Source organism: Corvus moneduloides, chromosome 4 (assembly GCF_009650955.1).
Source record: "Corvus moneduloides isolate bCorMon1 chromosome 4, bCorMon1.pri, whole genome shotgun sequence".
NCBI lineage: Eukaryota > Metazoa > Chordata > Aves > Passeriformes > Corvidae > Corvus > Corvus moneduloides.
Window position 1 is genome coordinate 72,087,177 of NC_045479.1, and position 23,306 is coordinate 72,110,482.

The window sequence follows — 23,306 nt, forward strand, 5'->3', positions numbered from 1 at the left end:
CCTCTGCTCTCCTTCCAGCCTAGTATCTGGTGCTGGACTGTACTGGGCTGTCTCACTCACTCACCAGTTGCTCTTCCAGGTGTGCCGCACGTGGGGGTCATGGATGTTGTGCTTGTCTGCCTGCTCATCCAGGAAATCAAACATGTACTTGATGGCTAGGGGGAGGGCACTGCCACGGTGAGCAGTGCTGAAGATGGTCTCAAACAGGTCATCCACGAATTTCTGGAGGGTGCCCTGGAGGGAGAAGGAAGGAAGGAAAGAAGAGCATGAGGTAACGAGTGGGGAGAGGACGTTGAATTTTGGTAGCCCACTGAAAACAGGGCATGTCTGTGGATCAGAGCCAGGTGTGATTGAAAAGTGGGGGCCTTCTAAGATTGGTTAAGTGTGACATGACCTGGGAATTTCAATACAGGTGTGTATCATCACAAGAACCTTTACACCTCATTTCCACACAGATTCCTCTCTGCATCCCATCCTCAATGCTTTGGTGCATCCATGAGACAAAACCCAGCTGTTTTCTATGCTGGCTTTCACCCAGGGCCATCTTTTAAGCTGGGAAGAGAAGCCAGCAGGAAGAAAAGTTCTGCTGTAGAGCACAGCAGAAGGTGTTGGGGACACAAATAGGACAAGAGAACCTAGAGAGGGGCAGCTGGTTAACGTGTGACCAGGGTTTTTACTCCCCACTGGCAGGACAATCCCAGATCCAGGGCTTGGAGAGTCACCCTTGCGAGGACAGTTGACTTTTAGCAGGAAGGAGAGGAGCTGGAATATCTGAGGCTGGGAGAAGGGGACAGCTAAGGAGTTCTAGGCTGGGTTTGGAATGGAACCAGGCACGTTTTTTCTGTCACCAGAGCTTCACAGGTTCTGGTGTGAACAAACCGTACAGCTGCTAAAATAACCAAAAGTCAATTGAATCTCCAACAAACATTCCCTGAAATGAAAAATTTCCTTTCCTGAAAGATAAAACTCTGCCCTTTCTCAGAAGACCTAGGGAAGAAATGTCTCCTTTCTAGAAACAAAACCTCAGGTTCCACCAGAGTGGCTCAGGTTTACCTAGAGTTAACAAACACTTAATTAGAAAGCTGGTGTCTCTGGCTGATTCACCACTTGATTTATTCTTCGGGAAACAAACAGAGGCACCTTTTGCTTTTGTTAACTCCTGCAGGGTGAGCAAAACCCTGCAGCACACGTCTGACTCAGAAAGGGCTCCGGAGGGGAAATCCTCTTGGTCTGACATGGAAGAGCTGCCCCCAGGTTCAGTTCCTGGAGGGAATTAATTCTCTACATGCTCACCCTCACAAATGCCAAGAAAACCTCTGAGGCTTTTAGACAAGAGGCTCTTACATATCAGAGGTCAGGGATTTACCAGAATAAAAATCATAGTCAGTTTAACGAAGTATTCCTGGGGATTGTATTACCAGTGACTGCTCTCTCTCTTTCCCTCCCTATAATGGTCACAATGAGAAAAGAAAATTGTTTGGCCCAAGAGAGGAAACAATAAATCCCCAACCTTCCTGCTTTTTCTTAACTGTACAGGTTTTGCAGCTGCTTTTCTGCCATCTCCATAAAAAACAAAACAAAGAAAACAAAACCAACCCAAACCAAACCAAAAAAAAACCAACAACAAACCAACAAAAAACCCAACCCAAGTGTTGAGTTTGTGACCCAGAACAGAAAGCAAAAGCAGTTCAGTGGTGGGGTAGGGGCTGTATCCCCAGACAACATAAATCAGCACCAGTCTAATGCTTGCTGGTCTACACCAGCTGGGGCCTGAGCCCCAGGGAGCAACATTTCCTTTTCATGTAGTGTGATCCATAAAAGCCTCCTGATGCCAGGGAATGGGGCATGGAGCAGGGGCTAAAGACAAAGCCACTTTACCTCCAAATCCCTCTGCAGCTCAGACAGCCAGGGTGAGGCTGCGGGGAGAGCCAGACATCAGAGGCAAAATGAGTTGAGGAAAAAATGTGCAGGTAGATCTGGAAAGTAGGACTTAAACGAGTGATGGAAATGTGTCTGATGGGCAAAATCTGACAGCATTTGCACGAACATAGGGAATTTTTTTCTGCCTATTCACACCCTGACAAAAAATGGTAGTGGTCAAAACTCCAGATGTGTCTGGAGTTTTAGCAAACTCCAGATGTGTCTGGAGACTCAGGTCAGGATGTCCCTGCTCTGTCCCCACTTGATTTAATCTGTATTTTCTCTCTGGAGACCCTGGGTTTTCCTCACTGTAAGGTCAATGTAACCCCCTCCAAGTCATCAGCACAACAGTCTTTATTGGCCCAGAGGAAAGGCGGAGGAGGATTTGTACCACAAAACTCAGGATTTTGTGGTATGGGAGCCCATTTCACACTGTGAGGCCTGACACGTCCTTGGAACCTGCTCTGAGCACTTGCCCTGGCTCTTCACTTGCTCAGCTTTGGTACAAATTACAAACCAGTATAATCAACAACTCCAGGACCTCCCACCGTGCTTTTGCCACCAATCTCATGGCCCTGGATTGTTACTCCTTGTTGCTTTTCCAGTGTCCCTTTTTTTACTCTGCTGTCAAAGCTCAAGCTCCTTCCCTACATGTGTGGAGCTTTCCTCTTGCTCCATTTTCCCTCTGCTCATCTCTCTTTACCCACCTTTGGCACCCTTGGAGTGGCCTCTCATTCCTTGCCAGCAAGAAATTCCACCACAGCCTCAAACCAAACCATTCTTCCCCTGTCCCCCGCCCCCACCACGTACCTTGGTGGCCAGTAACCTTGTCAGGTAGATCTCAGAAACCATCTTGCTGCCTCGGTCACCCTCTTTTTGGTCCCCATGCTCATGGTTCTTGACCAGGTGCCACATCTTGACGCCGCTCTCCAGGTCGGGGGTGATCATGGGGGTGCGCGAGCGGAGGCTGTCGGGGCTGCCCGTGTAGCGGATCATGTTTTCTGCAGAGACAGAGATCCAAGGGTCTCCACGTGTCTCAGTAGCTCTTGGGGCTGGGATTTTCAGGAAACATGCTGGTGGCGTGCCACCAAATGCATTTTTCAAAGCGTTTTTTGTGAGTGATTGGCTCAGCAAAGGCAAACGATGGCACCAAGGCAGGTGTGATGTCAATGTCTACACTATTAAATTAAATGAGGTTCAAACACTGATTTCTAGTTGTCCCCAGGCTTTATCTCTTATCATCTTCCCTGGCAAGTGGTACTGTCAGCGTCAGACACTTCCCAGGACTGGTTCAGGGGATAGCCCCAGCTCCTTATGGTAACCAGTTCCTTATGTGACTGGTTTTCCCCATATTTTTTATCTATGCCCTTGACATGCTGCTTGACATAAAAATATTGATGTCTCTATATGAGATCTCTTATTTAGCTTCTCATCACCAGATTTAGAAGGAGCTGCCTCCCCTCCCTTCCTTGGCATCAAAGCAAACAAACAACTCCTGCCCAGCCATCCTCCTCACTCCCTGCTCCAAAATCTTGTTTTGACAGAAAAAAGCCAGAACCCCAGGTGGACCCCCAAAAATTTCCTCTCCAAGAATACTCAGCCTCCAAATTTTGCCTCTCTTTGCTTCTGAGTGATAGCACAAGGCATTCCCCTCTCCCTGACCTTCCAGCAATGTTGCCTTTTCCAACCATAATTATCAGAAGTGTTGCACCTTTCTGTAGCAAGATCTGAATCAGCCTCATTAATGCATTACCAATCTCTACATATTAATTATCAGATGGAATATCCTTTTTCTCTCTGGATGCTGTTTTCTTAATTGCAATTAACAATCACTTTTTGACCCACCACATCTTCTCCTCCCCCTGCCTCCTTCCCCATTCCCTCCTCCTGAAAAATCAAATGGCAAAAGAATTAAAGAAATCCAACAGAAATTAACCCCCCTCAAGTCTTCCTTTCTAAAGGTCACTGTGTCTTTCAGTAATTGCAACAACATGGCAAAGAGGATGAATATTAATAAGGCCTCATGGATCATTTATGTCCTTGGAGAAAGTGGAAGGGGGCACCTCTGGACATTGAGTAACTGCACTTTCCCTGAAGATAAAGGGAGTAAGAAGGATTGGAGATGCTTTCATAAACTAAAAATATTAATAAAGTGATATGACAGCAGCATTCAGGTTGGAGGGGGGGTTGCAGCACTCTGGTTGTACATTAGGGATGTTTTGTTTTGCTGTCCCGCATCACCTTAGTGAGACACGGCCTGGATGCAACTCTACTGCAGGGGAGGAAGCTGTGGGAGGGGGTGGGTGACACTCAGGAGGTCCCTGTTTGGCTCTGCAGAGAAGTTTCCACCTGGTGTCCCTTTCTCAGCTGTGCCACTCTCAGCTGTCTCATGGGGACGGTGGGAACAGCAATCCACTGCCTCGAGATCTGCTGGTAAAGACGACAAACTCTAAGAGTGACATTTAGTGACCTGAGAGGGAGGCAGTTAATTTTACAGACTCCTCCTTTCATTAATGAGGGAGGAGATCTTCCCAAGAGCAATCCAACCACTTGGATCAACAGCTTGAACAAAATGCCAGAGTTTTTAGATAGATAAATCCTCTCCCCCTGCCTCATTTCACCAACTAATCATCTGCCCATCAATTTCCCTGCTGGTGCTCAGAGTCTTGTGACCACTCTGACACTTGGGATCTCTTCCCAGTGCTCTCCCAGTCCATCCCAGTACACAAACCCTTACCATACTTGCTGGCTGACGTCCGGGACACCATGGAGTTGTTGACTGCATTGTAGGCAGTGACTTGCTTGGAGACCAAAGCCACCACAGATCCATCTGGAACCTGCAGAAAAAAAAAGGGACTTGGTCAATAAACCCCTGAAAAGTGGCTGAGGACCATGCCCAGGGCAGCAGGAGCTGCAAATCAGTGTCACTGTAAGCAGGGCACAGTTTGCCCTCAATTTCTTTCTTCAGTGAGTTGGTCTAGTCCCTAATAAAAAAGGGACAAAGTCTGCTGTTACACAGCCAGAATCCTGCACTTGGACAAAGAGACAACTGGTGACAAACAGATTCTGCTCCATTCAGGCCCTGATTCAAAGCCCAGTGACGACAATGTGAGTCACGGAGTGGTTTAGGTTGGAAAAGGCCTTTAAGATCATCAAGTTCAACCATTAACTCAGCACCACTGTGTTCACCACTAAACCAGGTCCCCAAGGGCCACATCCAGAGGCCTTTTAAACACTTTCAGAGATGGTTTTTGCATTAACCTCAGTAAATTTGACAATAGGTTCATCCCAGGGAAGCTCTTAAGCAGAGCAGGAGCATGAGAATAATAAGATCATCTGAGCTACTTCAAATAGGCTTGGTTAGACCATTAGGATAATAAAACCAATGTGAAATGTTCCATTCCTTCCTCCTGGAGTGCAAGGGATATCTGGGTGCCTGGTTCAAAAAATTCCTGTTGACATTTTCCACTTTGATCCTGTCAGCCTCTCACCCTTCCATCTGACAAATGCACTGCTGGACTGAAGGGACTGCCACAACTTCTTTCTCTTTGTGGTGTCAGAGGGTCTCAGATGTGGAAAAGCAGCAGGTTTGGAGTGGCTGATGTCCAGGATGTCATGGGACAGTGTTTTGAGGGACCACAGGGCTTTTTTAAAGGAGCCAGACCTCCCATTTCTGCAGCAAGGCAAATCATGTGGGTCCCGTATCAGAAATGTTAACAAGCCAGTGGCTCAAAAGAGCCATATCAGGAACATCTGTGATAAATAAGACATCATAAAAAGGAGATGAGTAAAAAAACCCGCTGCTAACGACATCTAACTCTTGTCTGTATAATAATAATAATAATAATAATTAGCACTTGCATGGTGTTTTTCATCTTCAAAGCACTGCAAAGGCTAATTAAATAGCCCCTTGGCTATCATGGAAGGCAATTATTGGCTCTTTGTAGTTTTAGCCGCACACCACAGATGGGGAAACTGAGGCAAAGGGAATCTCGGTGTCTGTCCCAGCATGCTCCATGTCAGCCTTCAGGACAGCCAGGAAAATGATGTTTCCTGAGGACCTGGCCCAGCTCATCATACAGCTGCGAGCTCGTTGCCTGAAGCAAAAAAAACCATGGAAAAAGCACAGAGAGGGAAGAAAATTATGCCTGGTTTGTTGGTGAAATAAAGCAGGAAACGTCCTTGCTCTGTGTGGAAAAAATAATCATCAAAATCAGCCAGCAATGCTTCAGTCGATCTGAAGTAAAAAGTTTTGTTTCCTTTTCAAATTATTGCTTGCTGCCTCCTCAGCTCAGCCCTTAAGTGACAAGAGAAAATAATCTTGTTATGAAACAGAGATTGCTGAGGTGTGATGGAGAAAATGACAAAATCGTCAGCGTCGGATTAAACTTAATGAGGTCTTTTTTTTGTTGTTTTATTTTTTTTTCCAAGGGACAAGCTTTTGACCAAAACTCCATTTTTTTCTTTAAATCTACTGCTTCTGTAAGATATTTTCAGACATTTTTAACCTTCTCTTATGGATTTCCAGGTCGTGCAGAGATGAAGGGAAGCAGAGCAGGTCCCCTGAAACCCTGAAAGCAGGGGTTCCTTGCAATGACAACTCCACTACACCATGGTCTCCAGCCATGCTGTTTTCCACCTCCTTTTTCCAGTCACCAAGCCTCCCTCTTTCCATTTTTCTCTCTTCCATCCTTCTGAACTCTGCTTGCATTAAAAGACCACGGATACACTGGAAAAAGGGACACGGAAGACCTTGGGTTTGTCTGTCTACATGAGAAATGTTAGCTCGTGTCGTCCTCATCTCCTCTTCACCACCTTCACTCACCAGAGATGTCTTTTGAGAGACAAAGAAGATTTTTTTTCTGCCCTTGGCTTCATCTCTAGCCTTGTTCAGGATAATTTGCACAAGGGCAGTGGGACAGCAGGGATGTGCTCAACATGGGGGTTCTGCCCAGTTATTGCCCACTCAACCATTCTTTACGTCTGCATCTTAGAATGATAAAATCATGGAATTATTAAGGTTGGAAATGACCTTTAAGAGTATCAAGCCCAACTGTTCACCCAGCACAGCCAAGGCCACCACTAACCCATGTCCCCAGCTGCCACATCCACAAGTTTTTTGAACACATCCAGGAGTGCTGATTCTACCACTTCCCTGGGCAAGAGAATAATATTTTCCTTTCTATTTTGTCAGAAAGAAGATCTAACACCTACCCACCCTCTCCCACAGTCACCTGGTAGTGTGCCAGCGTGTTGAGTCTCTTCCAGTCATTCTCTATCTTGGTGGTGATGTCCTCATCCTGAAGGATCATCCTCGCCCCGCTCGCCTGCCGCCACTCTGCAAGGAAAACGGGGACAAATGAGACAGGGACACGGTCCTGGCAATCCCTGTGCCCAGAATCCACACGGACACGTGTGTGGGCACATCACTCATCACCTCTACACCCTGATTACTCACAGCGCTTAACTTTTAATTTACTCACAGTTCTGCTCATGCTCCAACATGGCTGTTTCCAAGACCAGACTGTCCTTGCCATCACCATGGGACAGGAGCAAATGTCCCTTGTTCCAGGGAGAGAAATCCTGGTCCTCTCTCCTTTGGCAGCACAGACAGAGCTTTCAGCGCTGCCTGAGATCCGTGTCCCTGCCAGGACCCAGCCCAGAGAGGGCTCCCCTGGGCACAGCAGTGTCTGGTTTGGCACAGAGCCTGTGCTGGGCTCAGCTCATGCACCTTGGTGCTCCCAAAATGCTTCTTGCATCTCAAATCCACTGATGCAGAGCAGGAAGCCCTTAGGTACAGGCATAGCGATGCCTACAGATTTTTGCTTTTTATATATTTTTCATATGTTTGTAGCTCTGTAGTTCCATAGTTACATAGCTCCTAGGATTTTTCCTACCCTTCCTTTTAGATTTTAGGATGATAAGCTAAGCTTCTAACACATTCCTGAAATACTCTTCAGTTTTATTTTCAAGAAGAGGACCTACAAGAAGAACATTTTGTTTTCCATCCAGAATCTGAGAAGACACAATAAGAAATGGGGCAAAGAAGCCCTGGACCAACTCCAACGGGGCAGTACCCAGGGAAAAATTACCTAACCAACCGCTCTTCTAATTGGCCAATGTCTGTTAGATATGATAATTTGCTAAACTTATAAAAATTGTAGAAATACAAAACCGAGTGTAACCATGACCACTGGAACACCTGGAAGCTTCCAGATAAAGTCTGCTTTTTATTTTAGTATTTTAACACTGTTGCAAGAGTTTTTCCCTTTTGATATTAGGCAACAATAGCAGAGGCACAATGGGAGGAAAAGCCAGGGACAGATCCAACCTGGGCTCCGCGGAGGATGTAGTTTTTACAAGCCTTCAGCACCTGCCTGTGGGCAGAAGGGCTCCTGCTTCTGCCACTTCTCCAGCCTCAACCCTGAGTGACGAATTCGTGCAGCACTGGAGCAGCCCCTCCCTTCTCAGGATACCATTTTTTGCTCAAATCTTGAAGAACACTCCATAAAATCATTAATGGTGAAAAAGACTTCTAAGATCATGGAATCTTGAGAAGGATTGCCCCAGCTTTCCTCGCAGAGGACTCACAGACTTGCCTAAAGCAAGGGAAACATAACCATGGCCAAAGGGAGAGAAATGCTCTGTCAGGGAAAGCTGTGCCTTCATCACAGGCAACCTGGAGCATTCAAAGCTCTCCTCTTGGTTGTCACGTTTCAGTCACGGTGACCCAACCAAACACAGCTTAGCCAGAACCACAGCAAAAAGTCCATTCATTTGCAGGAGTTAATTAAAATGAACTCTTGGATATGGAGACATCACCTGCCACCCTTGCTTGTTTTTCCTGATATAAAAATGCAAGGACCGTTGCAAATTTCTTTTGGTTTCAGCACTTTTCTTATCACATAATTAAAATGCAATGGGAAAGCTGCACTTGCCTTTATTATTCATTTAAATTAGCAGGAAGAGGTCAGCAGCTGTGTTTATTGCTGGGTGTTGCTTTGGCTGGAGATACTCAGGGTGAGCAAAGGTTGTGTTGGCTGAGCACTGATCCTGAACTGCCCTTCATCTACTCCAGCTCCTCAGATCCTCACCTACATCACCCTTGTGGAGTCTGAGGATGATGCTCTCTGCTCATTCCCACCTGGACCAGATTCCTGGGATCTAACTGGTCCCAGAAACTGCTTAGAATAGCAAACAATGCTGAAGTTTGGGCTGGGATGGGAAATGGTGCTCTTAGAAAGTGCCCCACTCAATGCCAAAGGCAATTCTGCTGTCACAGAACGGCTCTTGTTGCCTTCCTCGTGGTCTCTTGGGGAGAGTGTCACTCTGACCTGTCCCCTTCGTGGCTCTGCATGTTCCTGTGGTTCTTTCCTCTGCTGGCTCATCTTTGGAGAGACACACACTCATGTTTTGGGAGGGATGCACGGGTTCTTGGTGTCACACTGGGCTCTGGTTTGAGGGTGAGCACAGCTTCTCTCGTTCTGGGCTTTATTTGTATTCAAGGGCTGGACAAGGTGCTCAGAGCAGATTTCCCTCTGCTCCAGGGACATCCTGAGATGTGCCCTCAAGCCTTTTGTGCTCCTGCAGGGACATAGGGCATTCCTGAGCCCTTTCCCTTGGCCTTCCTGCAGCGAGGAGCTGTGTGAGGAAGAGTCAGGGCCAGTCTGACTGCACAAGACAAGGAGGAAAACCTTCAGGGCAGGCTTAGAGTTTCCATTTTCAGTTTTGCAGCCTGATTTCCCTGCCCAAACACAAATCACTTCACCTCTGATACTTCACTGTGCACCTGAGCTCTGACACAGAAAGGACCCTCAGTTGTCCCCAACTCTTCCTGGTCTCACTGCTCCCCTTCTCCGTGAGCTCAGGGGGTCACAGAAGGATCTGCAGGGAAATGCAAAGGGAATGGGAAGGGAAAAGGTGACCCTGCCATCCATCTTCACAGCACTAAGTGAACCTTGTCAGCTTTGTCCTCGCTGGCAGCACCCTGTCCCCTCTCTGCTCAGATCTGAGCACTCCTCTGAGCCGGCACAAAGGACAGACACACTCCAATCCAATTTGTTACACTTCCACCTTCCAGAGAGAGGGAGGAGAGGGGGAGTGAGGTAAAAATCCCATTAACTTTATCAAGCCTTCCAATCAGGAGCAGTGGTAAATGCAAACTCAGGAGACAGCTGCTGTGAAACCTTTATATTTCATTCAGCAGATAGTGTATCTTTTTATTGCACGCAGGAATTACTTCTTCTTTGCCTTTTTTTTTTTTCCTCCTTTTTTTTAAGAAACAACCTTTCTGTTCAACTTAACTGGGAAAAAGGAAATTCCAGGGGCCTTTGACAAAGAGGTGCTTTTTTGAGCTGCAGCAATGCCTGGCTAGGCAGTGACTCTATGGGGAGATGGAAGGTGGGGAGATGTCACCCTGCACCTCAAATCCTATAGAAAATGTTACACCTCCCTCGTGCCTTCCCTCTGATCCAGATCTAGGAAGAGAGGAGAAACTCAGCTCTGTTTCTGGGGTGGAGAGAGGGTCACCTGTGCTGGGAATAAAAGTTCATCTCAGAACATGGAGCTGAAAGATGCCTGGGAAATATTTGTATGGAGTGAAGCACAGAATAACAAAATTCTTTGGGTGGGAAGGGATCTTAAAGATCAGCCAGTCCCACCCCTACCATGGGCAGGGGACACTTTCCACTATCCCAGGCTGCTCCAAGCCCCATCCAACCTGGCCTTGGACACTTCCAGGGATCCAGGGGCAGCCACAGCTTCTCTGGGCACCCTGTGCCAGGGCCTCATCATCCTCTGAGTAAATAATTTTGTCGTAAAATTTAATCTAAAACTCCCCTCTTTCCCTTTAAAGCCATTTTCCTTTGTCCTGGTATTCCAGGCCCTTGTCCAAACTCCCTCTCCAGCTCTCTTAGAGCCTCTTCAAGCGCTGGAACGTGCTCTAAAGACTCTCTGGAGTCTTGTCCAGGCTGGGCACCCCCAGCTCTCCCAGCCTATCTTCAGGAGACACACATGCAAACTGTCTTACCCTATATGTACTAAAGTTAGACCCAGTTTAAATGTTTCCAGCACTGCAGGGCTGGTGAGGTGGTGAAATCTCACCTGACACGGCCCACAGTGAACCTGAGACAGCATCACTTGAGTGCAAGCCAAGCCAGCAGCTCCCACCACCTCAGCACCACCTTTCAAAAATCATCTGAAACCCAGGGAAGAGCAAATGCCTCAGCATGAAGCCAAATTCGTGTTTTGTGATCCTCACACCTTTATGCTTTCCCAAAGATGGGGTGTTTCATGTGTGGAGAGATCTTTTAAAAATGATAATAACAAAAATCGCCACCGTGGAAAGAAGTCTTTACTTACAGGGCTGCAATTTGGGGGTTTGGACTAAAATGTAACCTCAGGGTGTTCAAAATAAGGGCTTTTAGCTGACAACCCCCCTCCAGGAGTTGCCTGGGCAACTGCCAAACATTGTGACATCTGCGACACACACAAGTCCCTCTGCCTGCAGCTACCCTGCATTTAACAGCTCAAAACAGCTCATTAGCTTGTTTCCTTTCTGCCGTGTGCCCAATCTGGCCTGAGTGTGGACAGAAAGCCCAGAAAATGGTGATGGGAGCAGGAAATGATGCTGCTGTTTGAAAGCCACGGGTTTCAAGGCCAGGTTGCAGCCATCTGCTCTGCCCTGCTCTGCTCCAGCCCCTCTGCAGCCCTGAGCACCCAGCCCAGGGCAGGCTGATCCTGAGAGCTCAGTGATGATTCCTGAGGGCCAGCAGTGCTTTCTGCTCTCCCTTGCTGCCCTCAGTGCCTCTGAAGGGTGCCAGGTGCCAACGAGCATCTTTTCCTTGTGGAAAAGCTTGGGATGGAGCTGTGGCTGGGTGTGTGGATCCTCTTCCTGCTTCAGCCATGCCAGCCCTGCTCCTCCCACCGTGTTATCTGCATTGCTGTTGGTGAGACTCTTCTGCTGGATAAGGGGTTTGTATTTGTATTTTAATTGTTTTTCCCCCCAACTGCATCATCAGTGCTCCTGGCCAGAGCTGCTCATTAGCCAGTCTGTTGTCACTGTGGTCAAGCCTGTCCTCTGAGGGGTGCACATGTTCATACCAACTTTCTGGAACTTTCTGGTCCTCAGCAGCACTCAGGAGGTCATAGAATCACAGAATGGGTTGGATGGGAAGGGATCTTAAAGTTCCAACCCCTTGCCATGGACACCTTCCACCAGACCAGGTTGCTTCCAGCCCTGTCCAGTCGGGTCTGGAAGAGGTCAGTATTTCTTAGAACAGCAGCAATTCTGGATGCAGAACTGTCAGGCTCCAGCTGGGACCCTGCACACACAAACTTCTCGTTCTCAGAACTACAGTAGAATCCAATTTATCCCTGTATTTACAATATGCAGGTAAAATTCCTGCATCTCATTATGGGCACCTCCTTCATCTTCTCAGCAGAATGAACACTTCCCAGTTGCGCCCAGTCTGAGATCTGAAGGAACTGGGCTGTGAGGTCAGGAGATGTGGCTGTGAACCCCACTTCTCTGCTCTGCTGTGCCTTGGCACCCTGCCCTGCCTTCCTCATGCTCACCCCACCTCTCACCACTCCCCTGCCGACTCACAGCAGCTCCAGAGCCATCGTGGGTCTTTTCTGGATGATGTACATGATCTGTTCTTTACTGCTGCTGGTTTTGGCAGCTTGTTTCATTATTCTAACTGCTTCTCATGAGCAGTTTCTGTCAGGAACTCCTCCCTCCCCTACACATACACGCACTCAGACACTTAACTTTAATCCCTGACCTCTCATTCCTGCCTTCATTATTGCTGTGAATTGTTTCTTGGCCTCGGTCCACTCCTTCTCCTTTTGGTTCCTCTACAGCTTAGCTGGTTTTATAGACTCCATCATTTTCCAGCCCAGTCTCTTTCACTGAAGGTCACTGAGAGCAAATTCTGGCAGATTCAGCCACAGGGGAGTCCCCAGCCCTCCACCAGACACCTCAGCAATGCCCTGAGTAGATTTTTCTACAGTTTTTCTTAGTGGTGGTACCACACCTGCCTGTGGACCCCAAATTCAGACACCCTCTCCTCCCAGCATCCTCACTCCAGGTATCCTTTTTCCAGGGGTCTTTGACAAGAGAAAAAGAATAGTCCTACTCGTGCTTTTTCCAGAACCTTGTCCAAGATGAATTCTGTGGGCAGAAAAGCAGGGTACTGGTCTTTTTAAGTCCTCAGGGCCAGAGGTTTCCTAAACCAGGAGCATAAACATCAACATAATGTCCCCTCTGCCCTGTCACTGTCCCTCCTCGGCCTTGCAGAGGGTCTGGAGTGATGCCTTAGGTTTTAACTTCTATAGTTTTCAAATCCTGTACTGCCTAGTGTGTTACTCTGAAGTTTCTTGTGGCCTGTTAGCTGCTGTTCTCTCATGCTGGTTAGACATAAAAAGCCACTTTAGGTTTGCTCTCCAAGGACACCTAGATTGTTCCAGGCCCCAAAATATGTAAACTAAGACCTCTGAAGGGGAGGGAAATCTTGGGGTAGTTACATCATCAACTTTGTAATTGGAGAATTGATCCTGATATACAAATGGACCAAACTTATAAAACAGTGAAGAACTCGTGACCCAGGGTCCAGCTTGGGTGTAGCCTCTTGGCTCCCCGGGGAGGCCCTTCAGTAAATACCTACCTTTATTCCCTTATTCTTTTCTAGTCTCTGTTTTTAGGTGGCCCTGCCCCAGCAAAGTGTCTGGATGGAGTTTGGCCATCTCCCCCCTGCCCTTTTCCCCCCTGGCTGGGAGCAATCTCCTACCCAGGTCCATGTCAGCAGCTTTGGGCCGGTGGGAGCAGGGCACGTTCTTGAAGATGGCATCGAGGATCTTCTCCTTGACCTGTGTGATGGTGTCGCAGTTCAGGATCTTCACTGGGATCTCGGGGCTGTTCACGTTGTCGGGGTTCACACAGCTCAGCACCTGAGAGAGAGGCACCACACATTTCGCAGCGGCACAGGAACCCTCTGGCTGTCCCTCTTGTAGTGTTTGCATCCTACAAGAGGGATGTAGGGTGCAAGAGTGGGAAAAATGGGTGCCAAGAGTATTCCCTCCCTCAAGAGGGCACAGAGATGTGGTTTCACATGGGGGTATCTTCATTTTGCTTAATCATGGAGTCACAGAAGGATTTGGGTTGGAAGGGGCCTCAAAGGTCACCTCATTCCACTCCTGCCATGGGCAGGGACACCTTCCACTATCCTGATGCCTTTTCCTGGTCTTAAAATCAAGGGTCAAACACGGTTAGAAGGGGGAAAGGGATTTTACCTTGGTATTTATTTTAAGGATCCTCAGGTGCGCAAGTCCAGGTCATATGCATCAAAATGCACCCCGCAAAAAATGCCCACCCCAAGAGATTGGGTATATCATTATAGGTGTTACTAATTAGCATTTCTATCAAAGATTCCCCAATGAGAGGCTCAAGTGAGCCCCCTTCCCCAAGGAGCCTTCCCCTGGATGGTTCTATCTTAGTTTACAGAATGTGTTCTGGAGAGGACCTTGGGGTCTGGGGCACACTGATCCCTACCTACAAAGCTTCTAAGACGTTCGGTCTCCTGGCTGAACAAACAAGTCCAAGCATGTAGGCAAAAAGCACAAAGAATACAGAAGTTGTAAAAAGGTATAACAGGGGTATAAAAGAAAAGGCAAAAGTCATCATGGCATCACTCCCAGGCTGCTCCAAGCCCCATCCAGCCTGGCCTCGGACACTCCCAGGGATGGGGCAGCCACAGCTTTTCTGGACAATCTGTGCCAGGCCCTCACCACCCTCACAGGGAAGAATTTCTTTTTAATAACAGAAAACCCATGAACACCAGCTGAGGTCCTGGTGCTTTCAGTAAAAAATGCTCATTGAGATGTCAAGGTGACCTAGTTCAGGAGTGACCTCCTTGCATTGCTACCTGGTTTTGATAATTCCAATGAAAAGCCTTAAGTTTGTCCATCTGCACACCATGGAACTGAGCAGAGCCTTCTCAAAGGAATGTTATTAATCTGAAATGCAGGGCTTCTTAAAAAGTGAAACACAAACCAACATCAACTTTTGCTTTCACATACAGAAGAAAATCCGTCCAGATGGAGAGGCCTCTCTTTTCTCAGAAGGAAAATTTAATTTTCTCCACTCTGTCCAAGAGTAAATGCAAAGCATGTGGTGAGGAGGGATACCTAAACACAGAGTATTTAACAGCAATGTCCCTGCTAACCCTTGGCTGTGTCTCTGTTGACCATTTCTGGTTGCAGAAGTGTGAGGTCTATAAAGTTTTATAAACTTAGCACACCTTTGCACTTGAAAGCGGTGTTCACTGATGCTCCAGGCTGTACATGGTCATTAAATGTTCCTGTGGCACTTTTACAAGTGCAGATATGTTGGTTTTGGTGCCTTAGACAAATTTTAACTTGACCAAAATTCCCTTCTGTAGCATGCAAGAGGTGCTGGACTCTCCACCACCTTCCATCTTCACCTCCTAAAATGCAGTGGGAACTCAAAAACGGGGTGAAATCCTATCAATCAGTCTAATTACACACTCCCTCACCAGGCTCCTTTTGGTGATGTTATGCTCAACTAAGAGGAACTTGTGAAGATACTGCTTACAGAGAGCTCTGTGATCTTGCTGGATGAAAGGGGAGATGTAAACAGGAGATATTGATTAGCTCATAATGCTATTATTTATATGTCACTTCCAGAAGTATTGAAAAAGCATCAATTCAGATAGTAATAATGGCACAGATTTACAGTTCTGGGGCATCTTTCATCTTGAAGGATCACAGAATTGTACATAAAAGGCACTGTTGAAATGAATCCAGTGTTGAAGGTCATCAGTTGGTGTTGCCCTCTGCAGTCCTCCTGGGTTATGCCCATTCCCAGCCCACAGAAACCTCTTCCTCTGCAAACTCCTTGAGTACATCCAGAAAATCCCACCTGATTGCTGAGAGCCCGTACTGGTGTTTAGTTTATGGTTGGACTCAATGATCTTAAAGATGTTTACCAGCTTAAACTATTCTATTCCACAGCTGTAGGGAAATGGAGCAATGATGGCAGCCTGGGACAGCTCTTTGGGGGCACACCTGGTTCTAGGGACCAAGTTACTCTTCAGGTTACTCTCTCAGTGGTCTGAGCTCCTCTAAAATGAGCTGGTGCCAGTCAGGGCAAGCTCTGTGGTGTGATAAATCTCCGGGACAAACAGCTGGATTTTGGCTCAGTCCCCCACAGAAGGCACTTGGTGTTCTCTAAAATGATCTGACCTGCCCTGCCAGGCCAACACCTGGTGCAGAAGACCCAACATCTCCTGCAGGTGCTGACCAGTGTCCCCCACACCAGAACTCACCATCCGGCTGGAAGGTGACAATGGTGATTGGCTCTTGGTTATCCTTGAATTTCACAGAGTGCCAGCTTTAGAAGGTGTCAGGAAAACTCTGCCTGAGTGAACCACGTTCATTCACACCCTGACTACAGCAATCCTTTCCTCTTTTCCAGCTCAGCTGGAAGAAGACAGAGCAGGGAAGGCAATTTTTCAAAGGGCTATTCTTGTGTTTCAAGCACAGATGGGGCAGTTGGTCACTGCTGAAAAATCCTAAACTCCTGTGTGTTCATTACAACGACTGTCAAGGGTCTCCCTCCAACATTTTAGGGAATTCAAACACCAGTTATGGAAGCCAATCCCATTCCCAGAGCACTGTGGCGTTGGCATATATTCCCCAGGCTTTACACCATCTTTCCATTGGAGTTTTCCAAGCTGTTCTCATGTGGAGCATGAAACTTTTCTCTGTACTCATAACAAACAAGCCAGAGAACAAATCCCACTGCTCCTGCAGTGCTGCTCAGAGACTTCAACACAGTCTTTGATGTCAGCTGGTGGGGAAGAGACCCCATGATGGCCTGGGTTGTAGTCCTACAGGATTGGTCACTCTGAGGGAAGTTTTGTGATGTTGATCCCCTACACAGTCACTGGTGCTGATCCATCACCCACCACCTTCCTTTGGGCTTCAGGGTCACTCAAGGATGTGGCTATTTTGGTACTGAGAGGACACCAGCACTCGGCACTGCTGTTTTGTCACTCACTGAGGTCTTTGTCCTACCAGTTGTGGGGTCATCATGGCAAGGAATGGGAATGGGAGCTCAGAGAAATAATCTCCGAGCCCTGCTCTCCCCCTGACTCTGTGTGACCTTGGGATATCTCATTTCTCTGGATTTGTGTTTATTGACCTTTTACTCCATCCTTGGGCTTTTTTTTATCTGCCAGCCCTCCCAGCCATGAGCTGTCTCTAAGTGTCTGTGTACATGCAAAGCTTGGCTCAGCTAAACCCAGATCTCCACTACAGATTAGTGGCATTTAAATTATAAAGGCACAGTTTGTGATCACTCACATGGTGACCCTGGTTCTGAGTTTAAATGGTTTTTCCTGAGACCAGAACATCTCTACAGTTCCTGTCCCAGGGACAGAAATCCTTCTCTCCCTTCCAGATTAGGCTGGAAAGTTCCATGGGGTTTTCATACAGTGAGGTTTGGTGGAGAAAAAGGAGAAAGACCCCAAAAAAAGCCAAGCATAGGAAAGCCTTCTGAGAATTATAGAATTGTAGAATGGGTTAGGTTGGAAGGAACTTTAAAAATCATCTCATTCCAACCCCCTGCCATGGGCAGGGACACCTTCCACTATCCCAGGGTGCTCCAAGCTCCGTCCAAGCTGGCCTTGAATACTTCCAGGGATCCAGGGGCAGCCACAGCTTCTCTGGGCACCCTGTGCCAGGGCCTCCCCATTCTCACAGGGAAGAATTTTTTTCTAATTTCTGATCTAAACGTACTCTCTTCAGTTTGAAGGCATTCCCTCTTGTCCTGTCACTCCAAGCCTCTGTAAATAGTCTCTCTCCATTTTTCTGTGGGAATTCCCATATTACAAACACTGAATCAGTTCTTGATTTATTTCATTACTCTATATTTTTAATAAAAGATGTCAGGCACCTCAAGCAAGGTAGAGGAAGGACAAAATAAAACAGAAATAAAGAGAAACAGAAATGAAGAACAATCCTATTCATATTCTGCTTCTTCTTAATCTCCTTCGCCAGAGCCGATCTCTGTAAATCTGCTGAGATTCCTATCGGGATATATTTGTCTGCTCTTGAGATGTAAGAGGGAGAGCTGATTGTCATCAAACAGCACAAAGCCAGCGGAGGAGAGCTTTGTTCAGCCTGATGTATAATTACTACCCTTTGCTGGCTGCTTTAGATCAAGCCTAAAAGGATCGGGGGGATTTCCTTCGGTGAAAGTGATCACTCTGTGGCTGCATTTTTTCTCCTTTCTGCTCATTTTCTCCATGTGTGATCAGTCCTCTGAATTTTTAGACTGCCACATGCAACAGCAGAGAAGCACCATGCTGCCAATTTAGTAGGAAAGTCATGTTTTTAATATGCAAAATAAAGCTGTGGCCTTCTTTAAGAATTAAGTCCATCCCCTTGTCAGACTTGGATTCAGTCGAAGCTCAGCTCTAGACTGGAGTTAAAGAACACAAAAGGGCATTCCTAGCATCAGCCCACCTGAGCTAAAGTCTAAGACAGGTTAAGGTCTAAGACTTGGAACTAAATGATCTCTAGCTACCCCTCCAACCCAAACCATCCCATGATTCTGGGATTGGACTCGGCTCTCAGAGGTATCTGGAGCTAAGTGAAATGAACGTCCCTAGTTTGAAAGTGCAAATAAAATAATGTGATCCATTTAGAGCATCTTCTGACTGTCCTAAAATTTGGGATTTGCTGAGAATAAAGATGAGAAATAGAAAAATTACAAAGATCATTGGAGGCTTAGAAAGTGCTCTTCACCCAGCAGAGACTTAGAAGCTCAGTGGATTTAATGCACCCAGGAAAGAAGGAAGGCCCACAAACACACTAAGAAGAGATATCTAATGCTCTTTAATTGATGCTCTTTAATCGAGTGGGAAGAGGGTGTAATCTCAGAGCGGAAGCTAAAGCTGCACATATGCAACGTGTATCTTGCACCATGCAGACAGTTCCATTTTGAGGCAAATGGCTCAGTGACAGGGATTTTTTTTTCCCTTGAAATCTTTAAATCAAGTTCCTTTTCCTTTGACTTGTGCTTTCTCAAGAGGGAGGGCTGCACCAGCTCTAGAGCTGACCTAATAGGTCCCTGCACTGTGTACCTCTAACTGTTTCTTGATGCTGAAATCCTCATTGGAGAAACACGTATTTAATTTTAATAGTCAGCCTTCAGCAGCATTTCCCTGCTGGGATACAGGAATAAATCATCCCAGAGGGTCAATCACTGGCTTCTGCTCTCTAAATCCCCTTTAGCCAGAAGATTCTGGACAAGCCCATGGGAAGAGGTGCCCAGAGCACTCACCAGGGTCTTGTAGTCAATCTGCTGTCGGATGAGCTTGTCCTCACTCAGCGAGTACCGGGCCTCCCCTGTGATGGAGTCGATGGGCCCCTTCTCCATCTGCTGCTTGATGGCACAGAAAAGGGAGAAGAGAGGTTCTCCAGCACACTCCTGCAGGGATGAAAGGTAACCATGAGGTGAAACTAGAGGACAGAACTGAGAATCCAACCTGGGCATCCCAGTGACTGCCTTGGTTTGCCATCCCAAATCACTCATGATGGATACATCAATGGGAACCAGCCTATTCCAATAGCACAGGATCAGAGGTGACCCTCCACTTCCCCAGGGTACAACCAGCCCTTGGGCATATGATGTGACCCTTGGGCATGGTCCTGTGCAGGGCTGGGAGTTGGACTCGATGATCCTTGTGGGTCCCTTCCAGCTCAGGATATTCTGTGACTCTGTGGGTGTCCTGTCATGGGACAAAGGTGTCATTGTTCCCTGGCAATGCTGGGTTTGTTCGAGTGGTTGCCACCAGGCCAGAGCTTTGCCCTGAAGCAGGTGGTGGGATAGGTCCCTGACGACCTGGAAGCAGGTTTTAAATGCAGATGGATGGCTGGTGCCCCACCCTGGGTGTCTGGTTGGAGTCCACAGACTCCCTGAGCACTCTCATGCTGAAGGCAGATGTGTTCCTGGACCTGTGTGGTGGTGACAGATGCGTGGGGCCCAGCACAGGACAGCAACTAGCAGCCCCAGGCAGGCACAGCAAAGCTCATCTGTCCCTAATTACTCCTCATCATTCCCACTCACTGCTGTCCTCTTCTGACACTTTTCCTCCCTTGCTGCCCTCCCTCAGTTCCATGCTGCCCAACTCTCTGCTCCTGCCTCCCTTCCCCTTCGTCCCTTCCTTCTTTCTCCCCTCCTCGCCCTCTCCTCTTGTGTCCCAACTCAAGGAGCGAGGTCATTTTCCTCTGGTATAAATCCCAGCGAAAACAAGTTAAAAATCGGAAGCAAAGTGGCGCCTTTTTCAGTCCCTACACCTGTCTCCCACTTAATTAGCTTATCTGCCAGCAGCATATTGCTTCTGTGTGCCTGTCTCCTGCCCTTATCAGGCCTCTGTTCAGGCTAAGGCAAGAAGACAAGTAGCTGAGTGGGGTGAAAAAAGCCTATTACAAAAGCAGCTCTTTAGAGAGTTACCTCCTTATATCCTTTCCTTTCAGCTGAAAGCGGGGATCTGATACTGAAGTCACTGAAATTACCTTCCAGGGACCTTCAAAACTTTCCCCTGTGCTCATCCTTGAACTGGTCGTGCCTGAGGAAGGCTCAGGGGGATTGGGTTTTATTTGTAAAGCCTTGAATTGCCAGGCAGAAGTGGTTATTCTGTCCAAATGAGGATGTGAGGTGGGAGGATATTTAGCAGCTGCAGTGGGAGTGGGGGAGAGGTGCAGAGCTCAGCTCCTTCCAAAAAGGCTGGCCCTGAGCTTGGTGCCTTGGCAATTGAGATTCTTGAGGCTCAGTGTGGGTCCCCAAGGGGAAATTGGATCCCCCAGCAGTCAGTGGCAGGGCTTAAAGACTGAAAGACTTTTTTAACTGCACAAACCCCAAGGAGACCTTCCAGGAGGAATGAGAGAGCTCAGGGAGTGCCTCAAATTCTTCCAGTCAAGTTCTTTCACACAGCTTTGCTCACGAGCGTCCTTCCACTCCTCCTGGGGCTGGGTCTCATTTCTGCCTTTGAGCTGGGGTGGAAGGAGATCTCACTCCACTGTGCACTGAAAATATGGGTCACCACATGATGGAGACCTCAGTCTGCTGGTAAAAGGACAGCATTTTCCACACAGGTCTCAGTCAGGCTCTGAAATCCTCCGCATTTTGGCACTGACCCTTAGATCCCACCTCTCTACAAGGGAGAGACCAACAGGCTGCCTCTCTAACGAAGCATCCTTCTTTGTTCTCCCTGGGTCAGAAAACAGCCCATCTCCTATTAGGCAGTGACCTCCTTCCAGAGGCAAAAGAAAAAGCCTTTAACTTTATATCTGGCAAGTTTTCACCCCAACTGAACCTCACCAAGAAGAAATGCATTAAAGCAGCAGTTTTTCCAGGCATGCTGCTCCTCTTACCTTGAGGAACTTGTAGAGGAGGAAGGTGAACCAGTTGGTGAGCATTTTCTCAGCCACAGACTCTGTCCTAAAGTTGACCAGGGAGAAAAAAGCAAATTGGAAATGTGTTAGTCATGCTGGTCCTACCAAAATACTGTCCTTGTCCATCTTCCTGCCCAGTGGGAAGTCTGGCGTGGCACCATCAGGATTTAGCACATCCTAAGTTCCCTGTTTCAGTTTTGGATTTAGGAAACCTGCAGGAAAGTCCTTGCTGCCCTGCTGATTCTCTTGTGACTACAAGTCGCTTTTTGTCTGTTTTCAGTTTCTCCAACAACTAAAAGGAGTTGACGACATTTGAGGGAATCTTCTCCAAAGAGCTCGGAGGGGATAAATCCATCAAATCTGAGGAGCTCAGAGCGAGGCCATATGTCAAGTATGCTGTATAAATACTCAGGAGAGACAGATCTAAGTCTCCAGGGAACGGTTATCTGGCACTGCCTATCTCCCTGGCATTTGGGAGTGATTATTCTCCTCAATGTGTCAATGTGGCACATACACGGAGCTCATCCTTTTGCCCTTGAGCACGCTGTCCTCAATCGAAGAAAAATCCATCTCGAGGCTTCAGGGTGAGCTTCTCCTACAGAAACACTGACTTGGACCTGTAAATATGGTGTGGGCATCAGGAACATGGGATAAACCTGTGCTGGCTCCACTACATGCACTGACTGGAGAAAAACCAAGAGAAACCTAGAGAAACTTGGAGAAACCAAGAAAAAAGAGGAGTCCCTGCCTGGGTGAATTAAAGTGGGTCCTCCTTGTCCTGGCTCTCACCAAAGCCATGCAGAGGTTCTCGCTTCTTGTCGTTGTTTTTCTCTGCCCTGAAAATCTCTTTGGGGCCGTAGATTTCATGTGAGATGAGCACTGGACACAGGTGAGGTGGGAAAATCACTTCTGCCAGCTCCTTCCTTCCATCAAACACCTCCAAAACTGCAAAACATTCCCTTTCACTAATGGGTGGGAAGGGAAGCATTCCTTCCCTTTGAATCCAGCTGCTCTAAAGAGCTGTCTGAGGCACTCACACCAACATCTAACCCAAGGCATTTAGATATTCACATGTTCTGTTCTGGTGCTGCTCAGTGCAGGACTTACTTCCCTGACTTCTCCTGGTGTTTCCAGGGTTTGGAACAGTGGATGTGCCTTCTTTGTTCCCTGGCTGTCCTCCCAAAGGCCATGATTCATTTCCAAAAAAGAGGATTTGAGTTAAAAGAGAACTGGAAGAAGGAGAAAGAGGAAAGATGGATTGCTCAGGACAAGACAGGAATGAGCAGCAAGGGAACACAAAGGGATAGAAAAAGGGGAAGGAAAAGGAGGAATTGAAGGGGGGAGGCAGTTGGAAGGAGGCGGTGCCATCGAGCATCAGAGGAGAAGCACAGACAAGAAGCCTGGGGTCAGCTGGAGGGTGGTCACCAGCCTGGCTGTAGGACTTGAATCACATCAGGGAGTTAACAGACGCCAAAGCAAAGTCCAGTCTCTGCCCCTGGCATTGCTGCCCTGAATGCCAGGAAGTGCCTTCTGCTCCTTTTTTGCTGGTTCTCCACAGTGGGCTGTGTGCCAGATGAAAAACCTCCCAGCCCAGCAGGCACCAGACGTCTCCTCTGTGTCCAAGCCATCCATCGTAATCAACTGAGGGCTCCTCAGAGTCAGCTCTGAGCAGTGGCAAAGGACACTCATCTCCAGAAGACTCCCCCTGATTTTATTTAGGGTCCTTGAACCAGGAGGGTTGGTTCAGTCTGTGAAAAGGAGATGAATCTGATCCTAAAGGGGGAAGAGGCAGCACTTCCCTAGGCAGGGAAAGTACATTAATTACAGAGCAGTGGATTCCTAATTCGAGGTTTCCCACAGAACTGTGGAGTTTAGACTTTAGACCAGGCCAAGAAGCACCAATC

General features: G+C 47.6%; 1 protein-coding gene across 3 annotated transcripts in view; it reads right to left on the reverse strand.

Annotated features, from left to right (window-relative positions):
- Nucleotides 1-23,306, reverse strand: part of PLXNA4 (plexin A4) — a 424,624-nt gene that overhangs the window by 20,884 nt on the left and 380,434 nt on the right. For all 3 annotated transcript variants that reach the window (XM_032105547.1, XM_032105545.1, XM_032105546.1), the window contains exons 23-29: nucleotides 21,382-21,448; nucleotides 19,289-19,435; nucleotides 13,710-13,869; nucleotides 7,155-7,258; nucleotides 4,658-4,757; nucleotides 2,731-2,921; nucleotides 65-234 (exon numbers count right to left, since the gene is read on the reverse strand). In XM_032105547.1, the coding sequence (XP_031961438.1) occupies nucleotides 65-234; nucleotides 2,731-2,921; nucleotides 4,658-4,757; nucleotides 7,155-7,258; nucleotides 13,710-13,869; nucleotides 19,289-19,435; nucleotides 21,382-21,448 (939 nt within the window). The remainder of the gene's footprint in view (nucleotides 1-64; nucleotides 235-2,730; nucleotides 2,922-4,657; nucleotides 4,758-7,154; nucleotides 7,259-13,709; nucleotides 13,870-19,288; nucleotides 19,436-21,381; nucleotides 21,449-23,306) is intronic.